The sequence below is a fragment of the Helicoverpa zea genome, chromosome 6 (assembly GCF_022581195.2).
Source record: "Helicoverpa zea isolate HzStark_Cry1AcR chromosome 6, ilHelZeax1.1, whole genome shotgun sequence".
In the NCBI taxonomy this organism is placed as follows: domain Eukaryota; kingdom Metazoa; phylum Arthropoda; class Insecta; order Lepidoptera; family Noctuidae; genus Helicoverpa; species Helicoverpa zea.
In genome coordinates this window covers 8,858,418-8,881,499 of record NC_061457.1, presented here as the reverse complement: position 1 = coordinate 8,881,499, position 23,082 = coordinate 8,858,418, and the positions used below count along the sequence as shown (strand labels likewise).

General features: G+C 37.4%; 3 protein-coding genes across 4 annotated transcripts; all 3 read left to right on the top strand.

The window, feature by feature from the left end:
- The first annotated feature begins 1,766 nt into the window (after positions 1 to 1,766).
- Positions 1,767 to 7,769, top strand: LOC124631102 (secretory phospholipase A2 receptor-like). Of its 2 annotated transcripts, XM_047165276.1 has the most exons (5): positions 1,767 to 1,890; positions 5,443 to 5,709; positions 5,852 to 6,046; positions 6,918 to 7,169; positions 7,360 to 7,769. In XM_047165276.1, the coding sequence occupies exons 1-5, from the start codon at positions 1,836 to 1,838 to the stop codon at positions 7,533 to 7,535; spliced, it is 945 nt and encodes a 314-aa protein (XP_047021232.1). In that variant the 5' UTR covers positions 1,767 to 1,835; the 3' UTR covers positions 7,536 to 7,769. The 2 variants fall into 2 exon arrangements, with proteins under 2 accessions (XP_047021232.1, XP_047021231.1); XM_047165275.1 differs by lacking the exons at positions 6,918 to 7,169; positions 7,360 to 7,769 and having other exon boundaries at positions 5,852 to 6,559.
- A 625-nt stretch (positions 7,770 to 8,394) lies between these two features.
- Positions 8,395 to 11,123, top strand: LOC124631529 (macrophage mannose receptor 1-like). The gene is made up of 5 exons (XM_047165975.1): positions 8,395 to 8,541; positions 8,840 to 9,106; positions 9,335 to 9,529; positions 9,826 to 10,077; positions 10,445 to 11,123. The coding sequence occupies exons 1-5, from the start codon at positions 8,487 to 8,489 to the stop codon at positions 10,609 to 10,611; spliced, it is 936 nt and encodes a 311-aa protein (XP_047021931.1). The 5' UTR covers positions 8,395 to 8,486; the 3' UTR covers positions 10,612 to 11,123.
- A 4,100-nt stretch (positions 11,124 to 15,223) lies between these two features.
- LOC124631530 (macrophage mannose receptor 1-like) lies at positions 15,224 to 20,960 on the top strand. Its single transcript, XM_047165976.1, has 5 exons — positions 15,224 to 15,281; positions 18,378 to 18,644; positions 18,961 to 19,152; positions 20,077 to 20,328; positions 20,704 to 20,960. The coding sequence occupies exons 1-5, from the start codon at positions 15,224 to 15,226 to the stop codon at positions 20,880 to 20,882; spliced, it is 948 nt and encodes a 315-aa protein (XP_047021932.1). The 3' UTR covers positions 20,883 to 20,960.
- The last annotated feature ends 2,122 nt before the right edge of the window (positions 20,961 to 23,082 follow it).

Here is a 23,082-nt window from a genome sequence, read left to right as displayed (position 1 = left end):
CCTGTTTTTGCTGGGAAGAAGAAGTGGCGCAACAAACTCCCCAGCAACACATGTCTGTCGGTAGGTTAGAAGAACCTTAAACATTGTTTGATATATGTATATTACAGTAGAGGACAATATGCCAATGGCAATATAATATCTAGAGGAAAGTTCCTATAGAAGACAAAAACATGTCTCCCGTACGAAAGATTTGTAATTAATCATAGAGAAGGTGGCTCTTAGAAAGAAAATAGTTTCAATCGAATATTTAGAATTTAGACTGTATGCGCTATAGATTTCCATCAAACCCTTACGTACCTACATATCCAGTTATTTTCATGAATAAAATAAAAAATGCAAGTTTATCAGAAAAAAGAAAGAAAGTATTGTAGGTAATCATTACTGTCTAATATTACTAATGTGATTAATGCTCAATCCTTCTCCATGTGAGAGGAGGCCTGTGCCCAGCAGTGGGACGATAAAAAGGCTGTAACAATTACTAATGTAGGTAATCATGTTTACAAACAGACATTAATCGATACATTAAAACGACGTCTACTCTAATATATGTAGGTATGAGTCATAGTAGAAAAATCGTAGTTTCTTATTAAATAGTGTTTTTTTGATATGGTAAACAGGGTTTTTTTATGGAAATCAGACGGATGTCAGTTTTGAAGTACTCAATCGATGAAGGAGAACCTCACAAAAAATCCACAGACAATAAACTTTACGGGGATCGGGCATATCCATTGGGCATACTTGAAATACGTGCTCTGCAGGTTTATATTATGATACTCAATACTTTTATTGCTTTTCACATGTATTCTTAGGTGGCAGTACTTATAAATAGTTCACATGGACCCTGTCGGGCACAGCAAAACTCCTCTCTCCTAACCCACTTGGGTTAGGAGAGAGGAAGCTCTTGTCTTACTTATTTACGTATCGTTACTTATTATTGTTGACTAAGACTAAAGTAGTTATATAGGCAAATAAGTTATATTTATATTTTAGAAACTCCGTATTTTTATGGTCGCCAATAAATAAAGTAAGTCTTGAATAATCATTTGGAAAACCAATTATTTCTACATCTGAACGATTATAATAATATATATATTATAATAATTAGCACTCAGAGAAACAACAACTTATCATCAATGCACCAGTCGGATCAAAATATTTTTAGACCTTTTGACCGCTCACTTAGTACGATGATTATACCAACCCAAAGTTAAATAAATACCAAACAACATTATCCTATCGGGTTTTGGGTTAAATGGAATATGATGTTGTTACAAATGAACAAAAACAAAAGAATATTTTTTCCTCTCAGGATGAAAATAAGAATACATAATGTTTCCCTATATATTATGTAGCAAGTTTTTGTTTATTGTGTATTGTAAAGTTACAAACCATTTGTGTAGTCTATTATTTATTTTAGTCTTTAATACACACAATACATTATAGAATTGTTATTTCTGTATGCCTTTGGGGTCGCACCCATACAGGACACGTATCAGATTCCAGTAAAAAAGGATCACACTAATAAAAACTTTTATTTAAAAGAATGACCTTTATCGTATTGAAGCTATGAAGGTGTATACGAATAATACTTGAGATGATGCATCGAATTTACGGTACAGCACTGCATGACAGGGGTTTCGATCCTCCGACCATAGTCAAAATAACGACGCACAACATTATATTATTTTATTAGGTACTTTTATCCACAAATGTTAAAGTTGAACAATAATTAAGATTAAATAAATTACGTAAGTTAGTTAGCAACTTCATTCCATCGTGTAGTGTTCGAAGCAATATTGTGTCTGTGTAAAGTGAATACTTGCTTATTTACAACAATGTTTTCTATAACGACAGTGTTGTTCATAGTGTACTTTTTATCGGATTTCTCACGTGAGTTTTGATGTATTTTTTTTTTTTTATGTTTAGTTGCTGTGAACACATCTCTCTTGGCACCACTAAGCTCATATGCCGTTTAAAATATCAATTAATCCATAGATCTATACATATCGAAATAGGTTATTAAGATTTTAGGGATTTTCGCAAGACATTAAAATACTTCAATATTTGCATTCGTTTATTATTTCTATATTTACATTAATTTTAAAAATTAAAAATAAACTTCTATATACAACTTAAAACTAATACATAGCATCAAAAAATTGCTCCTCATCGCTGTCACCGGGTAATGTACCCAGAAGGCTGGCAGCATTGCCACGTTGGATGGCAATGCTCAACCTCTGTGCGAAATAAAAGCCAGCCTTTGGGTCACGGGAAGTGTCAACAAGGCGCTTAGAAATTTCCTTCGCAAGCGCGTGAGCACTCGGACCCCACGGCCCGAGAGTTTCGACCCCAAACGGCTCAAACATGTAATTCCCGATAAGGCTACTATATTTGCGCCGTTTGAGGTCCTCTGCTTGTGAAGCGGCGGAGCCGACACAACACGCAGTTCTAGGAAGATGGGATGGCGCAAGAGTGTCGACGCAGGTCGCGTCCCACACTAAAGTCCTACCCATCTTCCACGGAAATAGCGACATGCCGTCTGGTCTCTTGCCATCGTCGCGTGCCAAACCATTTGGTTCAAGTACGGCTGGCACGCCGACGGCAACAAGAGCCCGACGGATCACGTCGTTGATATTCGCATGTCGTGGTATGCGGCCCGCACTCCGACTGCACGACAGGCCGTGGTGACCGAGGCTGTTGACAGCTTCCCCGCAGTGGCAGCGGTGAGGAGTGCAGCACGAAGCACCCAGACGCAGGCAGACAGCGAGTCTGAAAGTGGTGTCGTCAAACATGGTGCCTATGTTTGCCGACGGAAATGCGTGAAGCCAAAGACCTGACTCCCATTCACCCACAGCCAGTAGGCGTGCTCGCTCCGCAGAAGTAATTGACGTATCAATGAGATTTTTCCGTATTACTCTGCAGAGCGGCTCATCCCACTGTCTCTGGGAGGATGGGTTGGCGGGTAGATCGGTATTCGGGCATGTGACTTTCCAGGCATTAATAGCCTCCGCCAGGCATGGCACCTCAAAATTGATCAGTGTAATAGGTAGGATTTTCCTGATCAATTTGTCAGTACCATGGACGGAGGAAATAAATGCCGGTAAACTAATACTGGAAATTTTGCGGACGCCAAGCCCTCCCATACGGATGGGAAGTGTAGCTTGAGACCAAGCTTTGTCATCCAAGGCCACATTTAAAATTGATGAAAGTGTGTGTCGAATTATTTTATCAATTTGATCCAAAAGGTTGATGTGCTTCCATAAATGAGAAGCACGCAAGATGTAGGTTAATTTGGGGCCAAAGCAGCAGTATCGTAGGATGGTGATGGCTGAATGTATATTAATTTTGAATAACCTTTCCGAAATATCATTGAAATTTTGAATTTTGTTCTCAATAAAATCCGAAAATGACTCTTCTAGTACTGGTGACCCCAGGAGGCAAAGAGAACTTTTGTCTATTATTTTTATGCCATCGGCTACTGCGTTAAAATTTTGGAGTGTCGTCTGTCTGTCGGTTGTGTCAGATATAAATAGTTCGCATTTGGAAATGTTTAGGTCAAGGCCAATGTTATGGAGTTTGTCTCTTAGAAAAATGAAATCATTAAGTACGGTATCTCTGTTGCCTCCCAGGGTCCCATCGTCGAGATACCAGACGTTAAATTCAGAATTTAGTTGCCGAATTATTGGGTTAATTGCCAAACTAAAGATCACAGGCCCGAGGGGATCACCTTGTTGACAGCCAACAGCGGATTCTAATAGGTTGTCCCGATAAAGTAATTTGGTTGGATGTCTGTAGCACTGCCAGAGGAAACTAAAAATTTGGGGTATTTCTTTTTTGGCTTCTGCCAGCAAGGTGTCCCTGTTCACCGAGTTGAATGCGTTCTTAATGTCAACCTTCAAGATGACATCTCCGTTCCCATAATTTAGGTAGGTCGACAGGGCGTGTACGGCAGCCTCGCAGCCCCCTTTCGAGCCATAACCTAGCTGCAGGGGCTGAAATTTTTCCGAAACGTCCTCACTATAAAATTTACAGCAGATTTTGGCTGCCATACGACGATAAGTGGTCCCCACGGCAATTGGACGAATACCGCCATCCTTCTTGCGCAAAGCACAGAGGTTTGCTCCATACAAAACGTCTATGACGGTTTCGTCCACCTTGCCGGAGAGCATAAGGTTGGTCAGGGCCGTAAGCTCCTTCAAGAGCGACTCACCTGCTTCCCCGGCGCTTGGGCAGGTGAGATCCTTCAGGTGTTGCGGACTCAAGCCATCGAGGCCGCCTGCGGAGCCGCTCCTGAAGGAGCCTATGGCTGTGACCAGGTGTCGACCTGAAATTGTGAGGGTATGTGCGTCTGAATCAGGAGGGTCGGGAAAAGAGAGGCCATCTGCTGGGGCTGGGTGTTTACTCTCCAGAGCGGAGAGCGTGTCTGGAGAACACGGAGCCACCACATCACTGCTAAAGAGAATTCTAGCAGCCCCCCGAATGTCACCCTCGCCTAGCTTTGATTCCACTAGGCGGGGTATATTAGAAATTCTTTGGGTCGGTAATTTGGTATCGAAATCTTCATGGCCTAAACTTACGCAGTTGTCTTTAATTTGTTTTGTCAAGGACTTTTTGTTTGCCAAATTTTTCTGAACGTGTAAAACTCTATATGGGAAGGTGAGCAATTGCTCCCAAGCACGTTGCGAGTTCTCCCGTGCAGCCAGGCGAACACAACCTGCCAAGTGTTGAGCAACCAGGGGCCTGGCTCCACGGGGAACTCGCTTTAATACCGGAGTTGAGTTTTTTAATTTAGATAATTTTTGCCAGAAAGGATCGGTGGTTGGTGTCGGGTTTGTAGCGGTCGCATTAGCAGAGCCTGCACATTGGGATTTGTGGATCTTCCCAATGTGCACGCTCAAGCCTCGCTTACCTCTGAAGAAACGAGCTTGGGGGCACAGGGGGCATCTCTCTAGGGCATCCAGTGATCCAGAAGATTGACATGCACTATAATCCATATCATTCCCGATGCGCATCTGTGTGCTGCGGCTCGTTTTATTTACACTTATAGGCTAAAAACACTAAAAACACTAATATTACAAGAAAAATAAATACAAAATCACAGAAAAAAGTCAAATTGACGGCGTCGCTTTGGCGCTGTCAGGGGCCGCGCCGCCGCACCGCGTACCGGCAGCGGCATCTCGGCACAGGCCTCGCCGGCCAGTAAAGCTTGGAGCTGTCCAGCTCGCCGTGGAGTTTATAAAATATTTTACATCGGAAATCCAGATGTAATTTTGTTAGATCGTAAAACTATGTTATTAAGTATTTTCAACCACAAAGTTCCATTTTATTCGCACCTACTACGATATTATGACGATGTAGCATTTTTACAAAATGAACAAGAAAAATCATAACCAAGTTATGAAACAAGATATCATATGCATTCGTTTAATTATTCTTCTGCAGATGGACAAAGAGATAAAAAGTTTTTTCGGCAAGACTACACATATTTAGAAGCGGGCGATGGTTTCTATAGAATGCAAAGACTCCCGAGGACCTGGTTCAAAGCCAAGGTTATGTGTGCTCAGGAAGGTTCCAGTCTGTTCTTCCCTGAGTCCAATGCTGAAGCCGAGGCAGTTTTAGCGTTTTGGCAGCACTGGTCGGATGAAATTGATCGTACGCTCCTGGGGATGTCGGACCTACTGGTCAATGGAGAGTTTGTTACCCTCAACGGTACGCATGTTTTTTACAAGTTCTTTCAAGATTTGGTCAATTTCGCTGGGAATCAGTGGATGCGAGTTCCTTTAAAATCCTTAAGAAACGGTTTAATTATTTCAGAAAAAAAAATAAAGTCGAAAATAAATATTATTTGTAGGTAAACCAGCCTCCAAAGTGTACAACAAATGGAAGCCAGGCGAGCCAAATGGTTTGAGCGGCAACGAGCACTGCGTCAACTGGCAGAGTGACGGTCTCCTCAATGACTGTCCATGCGATTACAAAGATTATTTCATTTGTAAAAAGAGCCTGGAGTCTCTAGAGTGGAACTATCTCTGTAATATGCCTTATATGGGTAAGAGAACGAGAGATCTTTGGTTTTCTGTTTTGAAAAACCAATTTCTTACGAACCGGGATTTCTTGATAATTACTACATATGTGCTATCGTTCTCCAATGTATGCCTCGAATGGTATGAGTGGCTACCGATAAGACGACGTGTGATGAGGGCATTAACTACTCTTTTTTCTATACTATATACCCCGTCTTCACCTTCATACTTAACCTCCCACTTTCAGTATGTGTGTTCACAGCACAACAAAAATCTCCGCTCCTCTAATAATCGTCTTCTTCATTGCCCTGCTCACCGTTCAGATATTGTTCACTCTTCCTTCTTTGTGAAATCTATTCTTCTCTGGAATGAGTTACCTCTTGAGATCAGGATGGTTAACAGTCGTTATACATTCAAAAAGAAATTACGCGACCACATCCACAGGAAATTGGCAGAGTCGCTACCGTAGATTATTATTTTTCTTTTTTAATTATCTTGTCTCTCCTGGCAATTGTAATATGTATGTATTAAGTATGTATGTATAGTATGTTTATTTATAATATATATTAGTATTTTATTTTATTTTACACTAAATATCATAATATAACCTTTGCACCTACCACTGCTATTTCTCCACCACCCAAAGGTAGACTGGTAGAAAACGCCTAAGGCGTTAAGTCCGCCCTTGTACAAAATGTGCAGAAGCATTAAATAAATAAATAAATATGAGTAAACAAAAACTTTATTCCTTCTTAATTTAAAATGAATTTACTTTTGGTTGTGAATGAACACAACATAGGTTAACTTACCAGGGCAGAGTTATGAATTATACATACAAGTGATGTTGGTAAATACAATTTATATAAAGCAAGCTATCTTTTAATCCCTACATTCCAGATTACACGTACAACAATGCCACCGGCAAATGCTACAAAGTTCACACAACTCCCGTCAACTGGATCGGAGCCAGAGCAGTATGTGACAGGGAGTTGACCACACTAGCAACAGTCTCTAGTAAGGAGGAAGCTGAATTTCTAGCCAGATTAGTTGAGTCCACACCAGTCCCAAGAACCACAGAGAACTACATGCGTGGAGTCTATCATATGGGCTTCCAGAACATATACAGCCGTGGTTGGACGAAAGATGGATGTATGTATTGGACGTTTTGTTACTTGAGTGTGATTCGGCATTAAAAATATGTACAATGCCTAACATTGTGCAAAATAATTTATGCTTCCTTTTATCATGAGCCGATATTTCACGTAATCGCTTTAAACAAAGAACAGTATAGTATAGTATAGTATATTAGTTTGAAAGCTTCGAATTAATCTTTTTTTAGATCCAGAGGTGCCAATGCATTTTGGTCCTGAGGTGTGGTGGGGAAACTATGTGCCCAAGGGGCATGGTCAGTGCGGCTCAATGTTTTTCAACGGACAACTGAACACAATCGATTGTGAAAATACATTGAGTTTCTTCATCTGTGAAAAAGTGACTACTCCGAACATACCTACCTAATTAATTTTTAAGTTAAATATAATCTGTTTCAATTTGTATTGAAGGCATATTAAATAAAACTTTGCATCTGAACTATTCATATTATTATTCATATAAACAAGGTAAATGTTAGTTTGTGAATTGGCTTTATGTGTGCGCATATTTAAAACATGCCTTATGTTCATTATACGCTGATTGTGCAGAAGCTAGTACAAATGATTTGACCAATAAACAATGTTTCGATTATTGTGCATATTTTCTGACTTTTTTTTATGGTACATCATCGTCTGCATCATTCGACATTTTTAGCTGCGTAGGATTACTCTACTAATGATTGTTTTAGGTATATGAAGCTCCCATTTCACTCGGTCACAACCCTTAGATAAATACTATAAAATTCCCTTTAATTTACAACAGATTTCTATTTTCTCGTAATGACTGCCAATAAAGGTTAAGAAATGAAGCCCGTACCCATAGTTTTTATGAAACAAGAATAAATTCCCTGTATGAATGGTCATCCATCCACGGATCAACTGGTCTAAATGATGCTTAATATTTGATCATAACTATTTTAAAAGCCACGATCTAAAAAGCAAGAATATGTTACAATTACAGAAAAAACCTTGCTTTATATTTTTAACAGTATTTACCTGTTGTGTATTCGAGCTTTTTTATAGAAAATATTATTGATTGCATTCCTATAAGTTTGTATCAGAAAAAGTTTAACCGCTTTTTGTATACTGGAAAAAGTGCTTTTATAGCGTTTTTCCCTATCTATAATTGAGAATTCCCCGAACGCAAAACCACTCATCACGGATACTTTTGATTACATTATTTATATCTATAGGAGTTAAAGTTGAACAATAACTATGATTAAATATATGACGTAGAAGCAGTTTGTTGGGAGCTTCATTCCGTTGTGAGAAGTCGAAGCAAACGTGTGTCTGTACATAGTGACGCTAATTTACAACGATGTTTGTTAAAACGATAGTGTTGTTAATAGTGTACTTTTCTGCAGATTTCTCAAGTGAGTAACATATTTTTTATCAAGAATTATCCGTATCAAGAAACGATCATTTAATCCGAACATGTTTATGAAATTGCAAGTTTTTGACATTGGTCGGTCAAAATATAAACAGGATCTAGAATTTTGATTGAATAAACTTGAATTCTCATCATTGAATGATTTGTTTAGATTTAAAATATTTAAAACAGTAATTCCATTTTGCCTGCTTTTTGTCTTTAGATTTACCACAGTTTCTTGGATATTTATGACAACAGCGCCGGTCATTAAAATCCTTACACTGTTCTATTTGATTTCACAGATGGACAAAGAGAAAACAAGTTTTTCCGAGAAGATTACACGTATATAGATGAGGGCAAAGGTTTCTATAAGATCCATCAGCACCAGCAAACCTGGTTCGCTGCCAAGGTTGTGTGTGCTCGGGAAGGAGCGAGTCTGTTCTTCCCTGAAAATGATGCTGAAGCCATGGCTGTCGTGGCCTTCTGGGAGAGAACTGCACCCTCACGTGAGCGAATGCTGCTGGGCATGTCAGAACTCTTGGTCACAGGAGATTTTGTTACTATTGATGGTAAGCCTAGATTAACTCGAAGGGAGGACATTCATAGGAAGCTAATGTTAACGACAAAATTCTTTTTTAATGTAATAAATCCTCCAGAAATTATTCTTCTACTCTATACTTTTTTTCCGTTTCGAACAATCAAGTGTTATGGATTGGACAGTACCTAATTAGAAAATGTTTAAAAATACAAATTTTTCGATCTCAATATCAGTCAAAATGTATCACTTTACATTTTAGGCAGACCAGTCACTGAAGTATATAACAATTGGAAGCCAGGCGAGCCGAACCACCTTGGCGGCGACGAGCACTGCGTCAACTGGCACAAGGGAGGTGTCCTCAATGATTGCCCGTGCGACTACAGAGATGATTTCATTTGCAAAAAGAGCCTCCATACACTAGAGTGGAACTATCTTTGCAACATGTCAAATATGGGTAAGTAGGTAAACAATATTGTTTATCGTTAATCGTTATCTCCTCGGTGCAAGTCAGGCAAACAAGAAAATTAAAAACTACTTGATTAAGAACGTAGCTAAAAAATATACTTTTGGAGTGAAACACCACAGATATGGTCAGGTCAGCGGGTCATACTTTACGCCAAAAGTTTCCCCTTCCGTCACTATTTTATATCACCATAAATGAATAGTTATGAAGGGGAAACATATACCCACATCCTTGATTGATCTTTTATACATTTAATTTGAAAACAGCAAATTTTTCGCTAATTTCAGACTACACTTACAACAGGGACGCTGGCAAGTGTTACAAAGTTCACACAACGCCTGTGACCTGGACCGAAGCTAAAGCCATATGTGAGGCGGAGCTAACGCAGCTGGCAGTAATCAATAACAAGGAAGAAGCTGAATATCTTGCCAGTTTAATTGAGTCCACACCCACCCCAAGAACTGCAGACAATTACATGCGTGGAGTATATCATATGGGTTTCCACAACACATACGGCGGAGGCTGGCTGACAGTCAAAGGTACGTAAACTTGAAAGAAGTAAATAAAATTAGGGCAATTAGTCGATTGACCAAGCTATATTTACCTACCCATATGCAGAAATTAAGGATTAGTATCACACAGCTAATTGTAGTTTTTCCTAATTTTAAGGAAGAGAAAACAAATATCCTACCAAGCGTGATGCAAAAATAACAATTAATTAATGCCGTAAAATTAATAAATATGAAAAGAAAAACAATGAGGCTGCTTTACAACAAAATATGCACATCATTATGTACATGCGGTAGTGTATTGGCGCGCGACATTACAGTACAGAAGAAATAAAATTAAAAATGCTTCGAAAATCACTATGGTCTTCGAAATTAACCTTTTTTTATTCTATTCCAGATTTATCATTGACAGCCAGACCTGACATGTGGTGGGGGAACAATGTTCCCAAGGGAGACTATCAGTGCGGCTCAATGTTCTTCAACGGACTTCTGAACAATATAGATTGTGCAACGTCAAGTTTCTTTATTTGCGAACACGAAGCGCAATCGAATGAATTGTTATAATTTTAGTACATAATGCAGTATTGTGTATAAGTAGATGACATAAATGTCAAGATTAAGCTTTACATTTGGAACTTCAAATATGATTATTAATAAGCTCAAAATCGAAATATTTATTCGCTTGTTAAGGTGTAAGAAGTAGTTTAAGGTTAAGACTTTTTGTATAGGATACTTCAATATTCGTAGTTTCATGTGACCCTTACATCTTTATGCGGTGGACGGATTTAGGAAATCTGTTTTGCTTAAAAATAATATACATTTTATTTTTGTGGCTAACCTAACCTTAGGGTTAAGAAGTGTAAAATGACACTTTTTTATTCATTGATAGCCTATCATCTAAGAAGAATCTGTATTTAAGTTATTTTACTTATTTATGACTTATTGTATTGTATTTCTGTTATGTTGTAGATTTTGTTTACCTACTAACTAAATAAGGCTGTAACAAAAAAATGCAGTACAAATTGATTAGGTACTAGATTTGTATCATGACTTAAAATTAAATATTTCCAAAATTATAAAAACGTGTTTATTTTCTTTATGTCAACTTTTTGTCCTTTTGTCTCTCTCAACTGTTTCCTAATATGACCAGACAGGACATACTTAAGTAAGTACTAAATAGCTAATAATAACACAGAACTATGCCTGCTTAAAGTACTTAACTGTTAAAGATTTGAAAATGCCTAGACGACAGCATGGTCATGGCTAGTTCCTTCGTGTATCAAATGGCTCGGGTCCCGGCTGCCATTTGAACATCCCTGGTAATTGTTACGGCTAGTCAGGGTATCGAGTTGTTTACCAAGGGGTATCGGGCTGCCCGGGAAACTGGGTTCGGAGGCAGAAATTTCATGTAAAACACTGGTACACAGTTGCATATAATTAGACTGGGAGCCGACCCCAATAATTCTGGGAAAAGGCTAGGCAAATGATCATGATCAGGATGAGATAAGGTTTTAATCTAATATACGAGTAAACAACGAGTGAGACGTGTTGAGAGTGTTACATGGTTAAATTATTTATGTACTCAACACTTTTCACTCATCGTTTTTGTTAGTCCCCAGGCCGGCGAACAAATTTTTTTTTGATACATTTACATTTAAGACTTTGTGAGTGCCTTCCTTACGATGAGTCCGACAAACTTTTCGAATGCGCAAATTTTAGTGCCGCTGCGTTTTTTAATGCTTGACTCCTGAAATTGTCGAGATGACGTCACTATGGCTCTTCGTACATACACGTTTTATTTTTTGAGATTCGTTTAATAAAGTTAATTAGAGAATGGTGGTCAACTTGTCCGATAAAGATCGTGCTGCGTTTGGAGTGTCCACCATCCTGAAAATGTCGGTATGACGTCACTACGACTCTTCGTACATACACGTTTCATTTTTTGAGGTTTGTTTAATAAAGTTAACTAGAAAATTGTGGTCAACTTGTCCGATAAAGATCATGCTGCGTTTGGAGTGTCCACCATCCGAAACATGTCGATATGACGTCACTGTGTCTCCCCATACATACATGTCGGTCAAATACAACAATGATAGATAATACTATTCTTATTGCAAATATCGACTTGTCCGACAAATGTAGTGAGGCAAATAGTCAGTTCGACAAGAAAATGAGAAAAAATATTACAATTGGAAGAAGTTTATTCTTTTTGTCAATTTCTGACTTAAATATTCACGTGCATTATTTAAGTATATTAAATTGGCATACTACTTACCAATTTTAATTACTATTTTAGAAAAAGTAGCCTGACTAAGACGTATTGTTGATAGTTTATATTAAGTTAAGGAATAATATCCCACATCTATTAATGGACTATATATCAATCAAAAGGTCTTTTTAAGTGCAACATTTTGTCTCAACATACCACTTATCAATTCTTAGTATTATAGAAGATATAACCCAAATAAGGCGTATTATCGATAGGTTTTACTATGCTAGGGAATAATGTCCCACCTCTAGGTATGAACCATATGTCAATCGAAAGATCTTTTTAAGCGCTATATTCCGTCTTAACATACCACTTACCGATTCTTAGTATTTTGGAAGACATAACTGATCTAAGGCATATTATTGATACTTGACATTGTGTTAAGGAATAACATCTCACTTGAAGTTTTGAGCCATATTTCAATCAAAAGATCTTTTTAAGCGCAAGGTTGTATTAGCATAACTCCGACAAATTGTTAGTACTTTAAAAGCTAGAGCTTTTCTAAGAATATATTATCGGTAGGTTCTGTCAAGCTAATCCATTACTTCTTTAGTAACAAATTATATATTATTTGAAAAACCTTTCCAAATGAAACATTTCGTGTTAACATACTTCCGACAAATTGTTAGTAGTTTAGAAGCTAGAGCTTATTTAAAATTATAATTATTGATAGATGTTTTCAATTAAATAAATCCCATCTCTAGTAATGAGTTATACATCATTCAAAAGACGTTTTTAAATGCAACATTTAATATTAAAAAAACTTCGGCGAATTGTTAGTGTTTCAGAAGCTAGAGCTTATATAAGATTATTTTATCGATAGGTGTTTTCAAGTTAATAAATCCCTCCTGTAGTAATGATACATATATCATTCGAAACGACTTTCTAAATGCAACATTTACTATTAACATACTTCACACCAATTGTCAGTACTTTATACCAAATCTTAAAATATATCTATATTTTCCGGACGGTGGACACTCCATATGCAGCATGATCTTTGTCGGACAAGCTTACCACAATTTTCTAGTTAACTTTATTAAACAAATCTCAAAAAATGAAACAGGTATGTACGAAGAGTCGTAGTGACGTCATACCGACATTTTCAGGATGGTGGACACTCCAAACGCAGCACGATCTTTATCGGACAAGTTGACCACCATTTTCTAGTTAACTTTGTTAAACGAATCTCAAAAAATGAAACAGGTATGTACGAAGAGTCATAGTGACGTCATATCAACATTTTCAGGATGGTGGACACTCCAAACGCAGCACGATCTTTATCGGACAAGTTGACCACCATTCTCTAGTTAACTTTATTAAACGAATCTCAAAAGATGAAACGTGTATGTACGAAGAGCCATAGTGACGTCATATCGACAATTTCAGGAGTCAAGCATTAAAAAACGCAGCGGCACTAAAATTTGCGCATTCGAAAAGTTTGTCGGACTCATCGTAAGGAAGGCACTCACAAAGTCTTAAATGTATATGTATCAAAAAAAAATTTGTTCGCCGGCCTGGGGACTATGTTCTATAAGAACATTTTGGAGAAATGGTCTGCTTAAGTATACTTGCACCCACAATGTTAAAACTCATAACTCCGCTAGACAGAAATAGTATGAACCGATATTTTTTGACTACTGATGAAACACGTCTGGTGAGGCGTGTGAACCGGGGAAAAAGAAATTCGAAGTGGAGATTTAAAAAATTAAAAATGTAATGATATATGACCGTGAACACAAATCGTTTATTGATTAAATTCCTATTGATGAGATTCCGTGAGACACCAATACCTACTACAACTATTTGCAGCAATAAAGCCCACGTAACTTGTGAATCCAGGAACCCCATTCATAACCAGGGAGATGGGAAGATGCCTCGTTCCAGGGTACGCGGTCGCGGTATGGGCTGCCGGCCGGCGAGCTAATTCTTGATTCATCCACCGGTAGACTGGTCAAAACTCGTGAGATCAACACTGCACTATAAGTTCTCAATGTCTCATAGCAGTAGGTCCACGTATTACACGAGAATTTTCAGAAATTCAACATATAGTATATGTATATAATTACACTTGCCGTGCCGTATAGTCGTGTCAACTTCATTCAAACTGCATCCTGATATCGCACTCTGTCATATGAGGACTGGGGACGGAGGCAGGTAGGTTATTTCCCGTTGTCCCTTTGCAGTCTTAAATCTTCAAAACTACGCAACCGATTTTCATGCGGTTTTTTTAATAGATACGGTGATTAAATACCGGCCAAGTGGAGTCGGACTCGCGCACGAAGGGTTCCGTACCGTTATTTATAAAACGGACAAAAAATCACGTTTGTTGTATGGGAGCCCCCCAAAATATTTATGTAATTCTAGTATTTGTTGTTATGGCGGCAACAGATATACATCATCTGTGAACATTTCAGCTCTCTAACTATCACGGTTCATGAGATACAACCTGGTGACAGACGGACCGACGGACAGAGGAGCGAAAACAATAGGGTCCCGTTTTACCCTTTGGTACGGAACCCTAAAAAGGGAGGTTTATATGTAGGTACTGTTATCCCGTGCGAAGCCGGAGCGCCCAGTAAACCATAAGTTAACTCATCGCAATTTCTTGCGCAACAAAGAAATAAGTATGTAAGGTAACCGTTAGTAAGCCCTTACAGTTGAGACCTTCCGAATTGTCCAAAGAGGAAAACAGTCCGATAATGTGTGTAATTTTTTTATCACAACGTACTGTGACGTATGAAAATGATGAGACACGTTTAGTTAGGTACACAACTTGTAGATAACTATAAATAAGCTTAATTTACTGAAACCGCACATTGTACGCTGTGGAACTTGTAAGAAGCCTAGGCACGTGCTCAGTCAAAGTTAATATTTACTTAATTATAATAATTAATAAATTACAAAATGTTTTCTAAAATCTGGCTACTTTTGTTTGTGCTATATGTTGTGCCGGATTCCTCAAGTGAGTATACTCATATTTTCATCTCATTACAGCATTTTTTTATTTATTAATTTATTTTTTGGTTCACCAACGATTGTTTACACGAGTCTTTCCCAAAGTGGGCGATAACGCCCCCTTGTGGGCGCTGTAGGTCTCAAGGGGGGCGGTAAGAGACCCAGAAAGAAAATGGGGGCGTTGTTGTGTAGAGGCCTGGGGGGTCATTTGTAATTTTATTTAGCTAGGCCTCTTAGACAACGACTGCATGAGTTCTCGACTCTCAACAACAACTTGTGAACATCAACAAATATGAATTAAAAAATTGCTCAAACTCGGTTCTATTTCTATTTTATTGAATAGGTATAGAAAAAATGAAAATCATGTCAATGTTAATCGGTCGCTCCGCTTCGTAATTAAAGTAGACACAAACAATCAAATAAAATGGTAACAGACACACTTGCGAAGAAGTTATAGGGTTTTAAATAGGTAAAAAACCGGCCAAGTGCGAGTAGAACTCGCGAAGGGTTCCGTAACAGAGCAAAAATAAGCAAAAAAATCACGTTTGATGTATGGGAGCCCCCCAAAATATTTATTTATTCTAGTTTTCAGTACTTGTTGTTATAGCGGCAACAGAAATACATCATCTGTGAAAATTTCAACTCTCTAACTATCGCGGTTCATGAGATACAGCCTGGTGACGACGGACAGAGGAGCGAAAACAATAGGGTCCCGTTTAACCCTTTGGGTACGGAACCCTAAAATATGGGGGCGCTAAAAAATATTTAATCTCAAAGTGGGCAGTAGACAAAATAAGTTTGGGAACCACTGGTTTACACTGATACGGCTAACTTAATAAAAGTGTAACAATCACTTATAGGTAAACTCAGCATGCATTTTGATTTTTCAGTGGCTTGTTTTGAGATCTGCTGGTCGAATACACAGTTCAGACATATTATTTATTACTAAGTTATTCTGTCAGCTAGTCCTATACTTATAAGTCTGTGATACATAATAAGGTTTTCTATATGCTAATTATTTAAACTTTTCCTGAAACATTTACCGCTTCATGAATAGCTTTACAAAGCTTTCTTAAACCAATAATATCTGAGGGCACGGCAGTGCCCCAGCCAAGATTCGAGCAAAGCGGGCACGGCCGTACCATCTTTTCTCGAAGCGTTTCGCGGCTATTTCAGCCCCCTGTATCTTCCATGTGAACAAAGCTAGGAGTTTAGGTTTTCGATGACCAAGAGTAAGTATTAGAACAAGCTCAGTCTCAAGATTACAAGACATTTGAATAAATAGTTTACGAGTTATGAGCGATCAAAGTTACACCATTTTGTCACTGACTCACTGACCGATCATCAAAAGTCTAAGGTACTTCTAGCAAACTTAGAACCTTCAAATTTGGCACCAAGATAGGTTATTAGCTACATATAAAGGGAAAATTATAAAAACCTTAAAACTTAATAAAAAAATAGGAAACAAATTTATATTTGCGGTTTTTCAAGAACATTGTGTATGAATTTTGACTGCATTGATAACTTTGTTATTTATTTATGTACAAAATGTTACTATTTGTTTTATTGTTACGTAGTGGTATATTGTTATTATGTATTAAATATACAACATATGAATAAAAAAGCTAGGTTTAAATGAAATGAATAATGATAAAATCTTTCATATTAATGCAGTGCGATAAACACTGCATGCTCGCTCGATAGATGGCGTTGTCCTGGTCTAAATCGCGCTATGGTTTCGTTACATAGCTTATAGTTCGGCCATTCAGAGAATGCGTTCCTGACACGTCGCGATTGAACTGACGACGTAACTTTGCAATGGCGTTGCAGTTACGATAAAAATATTTTTGCGGGTTGTTTAACGTTTTAACAATTGAGGAGCATTAAAACACATTATTATATCAATAATCAATGAATGTTATTACGTCGTCAGTTCAATCGCGACGTGTCAGGAACGCATTCTCTGAATGGCCGAACTATAGTATAAGTAGTACTTAAAAAAATCAAATAATTTCATGTGATAGCGTCATCTACCTCTGAAATAAATCTCTTTTATTCTAAAAGATATTCGATTAAAAAATTCGACAATTTCGAATTTTTTTAGGTAAAAAAAAATATATTGTTTACGTGCTACTTTAGGTGTACATATTTAGTTTGTTATATATTGAGTTAGTTGCATGTCAGTTAATTTAATTTGTTATACCTATACTTAGAGAAGAAAGAGACCTACAAAAAATAAATTAGATCCCACCAAAAACATTAAATGTAAAAAAAAGCCAATCCTCTACGCAATTCCTCCACCGTAAAAAGTTTTGAGATCGCATAGAAGCCAAGTCCTGTTCTACTTTATTTGTAATAATAAATCAATATTTTGTGACTATATCAATAGTTTTGTTCACATTACAATAATACTGTCTTGGCCATGAGCACAAGTTAAAAGTCGCTCCTTCTAAGAATGTGTAAATACCATTGAATTGATAAATTCTATATGGACATGATTTTACGATTGGACTGATTATGGACTTGTTGGAATTTGAGATCACCATGCACTAAACATGCGCCATAGTACATACATGTGCAGTTCATTGATGTTGGATGATACTGACTGTCGGTAATTTAGTAACAATTGAATAAACTAAAAGTATTTAATTCTGTGATATTAAACTTCATGTTTGACTTTCACCTCTCCAAGATATGCTGTATTATATTTGTAGTTTATTGTGCTCATGGCCAAGTCAATGTTATTGTAAAGTGAACGAAACTATTGATATAGTCACAAAATATTGATTTATTATTACAAATAAAGTAGAACAGGACTTGGCTTCTATGCGATCTCAAAACTTTTTACGGTGGAGGAATTGCGTAGAGGATTGGCTTTTTTTTACATTTAATGTTTTTGGTGGGATACGTTTTTCGTGGATAGTAACTGTAGAAGTTTAACAGGCAATCAGAATGTTTTATTTATCTATTAATCCATTTAATTCAGGTATCATGGCCCATATCAATATATACAATACTATATATCTAAAAAACTTAAACATACTCATATTTTTGACCTTTTACTCAAATAAAAAATACTATGAGTAAAAACTTTATTTTTCAGATGGCCAGAAAGCAAAACATTTCTTCAGACCAGACTACACATACATAGAAGCAACGCAGAGTTTTTATAAGTTCCATAGAACTCCATTGCCGTGGTTGGAAGCTAAGGCGAGGTGTGCACTCGAGGGAGCCATCTTGTTTCATCCCGAAGATAGTGCTGAAGCTCAGGTCGCGATCTCGTTTTGGAACGCAACCCAACCTGCTATAAACGGGATATATTTGGGATTATCAGATATGATATCAGAAGGAGACTTTGTGACTGTTGATGGTAATTGTTACTGCTACTTCACTATTATGTCTTTATTGTCGGTTGTTTGCGTTTTCACTCACGTCCCGGTGGAACTTTTCCCTTACAGAATGTAGACCATGTCACTAAAATATAATGTAGCTTCTCAAAACTAAAAGAGATGTTCGAATAGGTTCAGTGGCTTCGGAGCTTTTGTTCCCTAAAAAACAGACAAAAATTATTTCCTCTTTATTATATTTTACATTTACTGTAGATTTACACATTAAACCTCTCTACTCATGCAAAGATACAAAATGCGTAGATTTTATTTTCTTTATAAATATTTTATTACTTCTAGGCAAACCTGTGGGTGATGTGTACAGCAACTGGTTAGCAAAGCAGCCAGATAATCACCAGGGCGAGGACTGTGCCTCCATGAATCAGGACGGTGTCATGAATGATGTCCTGTGCAGCGGTCGCCACAGCTTCATGTGTAAGAAGCATTTGGAGTCGCTGCAGTGGAACCCTAGCTGCAATATGTCCAATCTAGGTAGGTTTTCTATGTCTTTATTTCATGAGTAATTGAGCGTACGTGCTTGATACTTTGGTATTATGTCGATGTGTAAGTAGATAATTGATCTGCTCTGCGCTTGAATCCTACGTATGCTTGTTTTGTCGAAATTATTCTCTTTAATTTAGACTTAGTTATATTAACTAACTTATTAATGTAAGTTATCACTTTTAAGATGACTCATCTTAGAAAAAAAGGCATACTTACACAAAAGATAAGAAAATGTATAATTAAAAGTAGGTATATATCACTATCACATTTTTTCAATTTTGGGCGCGTTTATTTGATCACGTATGGCCTTAATCCTGAAATATATCAACCCTAGGGAGTATAAGTTAATGGAGAGCGATTCATTCCTAGAGTCGATCCTTTAATTATCGTTACAAAAATGACTCTTTTACAACAAGATCTGTCCTATGAAAACTTTTTAATCAGGTGCCGTACTTACGCTTGATACTAATTCAGGAAAAAAAACGGTAACACTAAATAACCTTTGCTATCTTGTTATGCACGATAGTACTTATTGTGTTTGGGAATCTCCATATTAAGTTGTTTATATCAGTTTAAAAATGTAAACATAATCTAAATTGTTTGATTCTTTTCCTCAAAAAATTTTAAATGGTACTACTAAGCATAGTTATAGTCCGAAGAGATCTTTCCCAAAAAGAGTGGGACAAGTATGGCCTAATAATACTGATAAATATATAGTTTGAGAGACATTATGTCTTGATTTCTAGTTAAACAAACCATACTTTTCACTTTAACTCCGAGTGCTACACTTACCACGCCCGTATAAAACTCATACAAAATCATCCCTCATTTTCAACCTTGTCCAAATCAGTATTCTGAAATAAATGTCTGTTGCTTTTACAGCAAAAGTCAAAAATATTTTTTAATTTCCAGATTATACGTTGGATGCGAAATCTGGTAAATGTTTTAAGCTACACACAACGCCAATGGATTGGACTGAGGCATTCACGGCGTGCAGTGCAGAATTGACCAACTTAGCAGTAATTAATAACCAAGAAGAAGCAAATTACATCAAAAAGCTCATGGACAGTGTACCAGCTCAAAAGATCGGAGGCAACTATGTTAGGGGAATGTTTCATATGGGGTACCATAACAGACTGAACGAGGGATGGACGACGGTTAAAGGTACGCCAAAGCGCCGCAGTAAATAAGAGATAAGTTTTTAGAGTCATCAGTCTAAAACATCGGTTCACAAATTCATTTTATCATTATAGTTAATAGTAAAAAGATTTTGACTGATAAGCCAAACATAAAACAAAAGACTGCCCCAAAACGCACGCTTCACAACTTCCTGTAGGTTTTGCTGGGAAGAAGATGTGACGCAACAGGAACTAGGGAATACCCCAGCAACGTTGTCGTTCTGTTATGTTTGAAGGACCAAAATACAAAAACTAATCATACAAATGATTCAAATACCTAATGTGATGACACATGAAGTCACATTACATGTTTTTATTACTAATAGTTAAATTGCTTTTCAACGTATTAAATTGCTTTCAGGCACAAGATTGAATGAAAATAGCACCGTGTTCTGGGGAGGGTCCGTGCCTGACGACAATGACTCCCAGCAGTGCGGTGCAATGTTCTACACCGGCCGACTGACTCCCGTCAACTGCAGCCACAGGAGTCTGTTCGTTTGTGAACATCAAGTCGACTGCCTGACCATGGCAGAGCAATAACTTGTCCATTTAGAAAACATTCAAATCAGTTATTGTAGTTTAATTAACTATTTGGTATGAATACAATCTACAACTGCCTTTGTGTGATGCGTTCATTTTCCTATTCTTTTTATTTTTTTGCGTGAATAGTGATTGTAACCATGTCAGCACATGTTTAAACAAATGTTAGTAAGCCAATTATAATTATAAAATATTCATTTGTCTCCTAATTATTAGTGTGTTTTACTTTTTAATTTCAGTTCTTGAGATTTTTTTTGTGTAATTTACCAGAGTTGTACTTATACCATTATTTATTTATTTTTAAAATAAAAGAAGCTTAAGTTTACTTTACATTCTATTTTATTTCGATACATTTTTTCTTAATGCAATCTAACCCATCGCGTAGAACACAATATTAAGGTGTAGCTAAGCGTACGTAGAGCGCTGCGTGTCATGAGGTCGCACTAGCTATTAGAAAGTTGGGTTTAGGGTGCATCTACACGGAGCAAGTTACATGCGCATGTTGAGACACATGCGCAGGGTACATGCTTTTTTAAAACTTGCGGATCTAGCGATTCAATTCGCTGGGGTTGCTAACATCTCTTTGAGGAGCGCGTGGAACAACGCGCGCCGTCAAAACGAGTATGTTGTCCATTAACAAGATATGAGCGATGAGCCACCCGAACTCACCGCTCACAGACCCAATGTGTCAAATAGAATTGCAATATGATGATGATGTGACGTGAACTGTTCCTTATTCATGGAAAAAAATATTGTGAGTGGTTGTTTAAGTATGTACAAAATGTTTTTAGTAAATACACCCAACCAAGTTTCAGGGCAGTTTTAAAATGTAAGTAAATATTCATCCCAAATGGTCTAATTGTCATCAAGCCAGGGATTTGAGTATGGAAACTTTGAGAAATCTAGTGTAACTGTCGATTTCGACATGCCATGGGTAAAACACTGGGTGACACTACAAAACAGTTTTTAGGATTTATAGGATATGGATTAGCTGCCCTGATTCTGGAGACGAGAGAGAATCAAGGGTCATCATTGGTCGCTCGACCGGACATCCTTCAAGTTTTTTACTGTTTTATCATAATATTTTCAGACAGCAGATATAATACTGATTGTTTATTAATAGTAGCTTGTACCTATATACTACTATTTTACATTATATTTCACCAGCACGTGCAACGTGCATTATAGTTCGGCCATTCAGAGAATGCGTTCCTGACACGTCGCGATTGAACTGACGACGTAACTTTGCAATGGCGTTGCAGTTACGATAAAAATATTTTTGCTGGTTGTTTACCGTTTTAACAATTGAGGAGCATTAAAACAACATTATTATATCAATAATCAATGAATGTAGTTACGTCGTCAGTTCAATCGCGACGTGTCAGGAACGCATTCTCTGAATGGCCGAACTATAAGTTGATTGATTTAAAAATACCTAAAACCACTTCCAGGGTCTCGTTGAGGTAAATATTGGCAGTACTAAGTGGTGATTAATACTCAATCCTTCTCCGTGTGAGAGGAGGCCTGTGCCCAGCAGTGGGACGATAAAAAGGCTGTTACAATACAAAAAAAATACTCCACAGTCGTTTTAGCGGTCAATTTAGTGTTTGATTTGTGAAACAAACAACACACTCTCTCGCATTTTTTATAATCATTAAAAAAGATTGATAAACATTACAATTATTTGCTTTGAATTGCCTCATTTAACGGTCTATCTGTTGTTACTGTAGGACAGTCCTAGGACTGTCTTATAACATTCTAGAGTTTTATTAGAATTTCATCATGTTATGAAAAAAACTAAAACTTTTATCTGCAACTCGGTGCGGGCTTGAGAATGTATGTAGGTATATACATATAGTATAGTGCTATCTGGGAGCTCATGACCATGTAACCTTAACATATATAAAGTCAATAGGCAAAGCAATGGCTTGGGCCGACCCATACATCATATTCAAACTATAGGTACCCTATTCACCGAGCCGCGAGTCAAAATGTAAACAAAGAATAACACTTTTTCAAGATGGCATAAGCCGACTGATGACAAAACGTCACATTTTTTGTGTAAATGTTCACAGTATCTGTGATCTACAATTTGCCAACCCTTAGGTGGAGGGAAAACCACCAACAATAGCATTCTCAAGGAGGGTTGACGTCAGGCAGGCGGGCGGTCGTAAAAAATGAGAAAAATCAATTCGCAGTA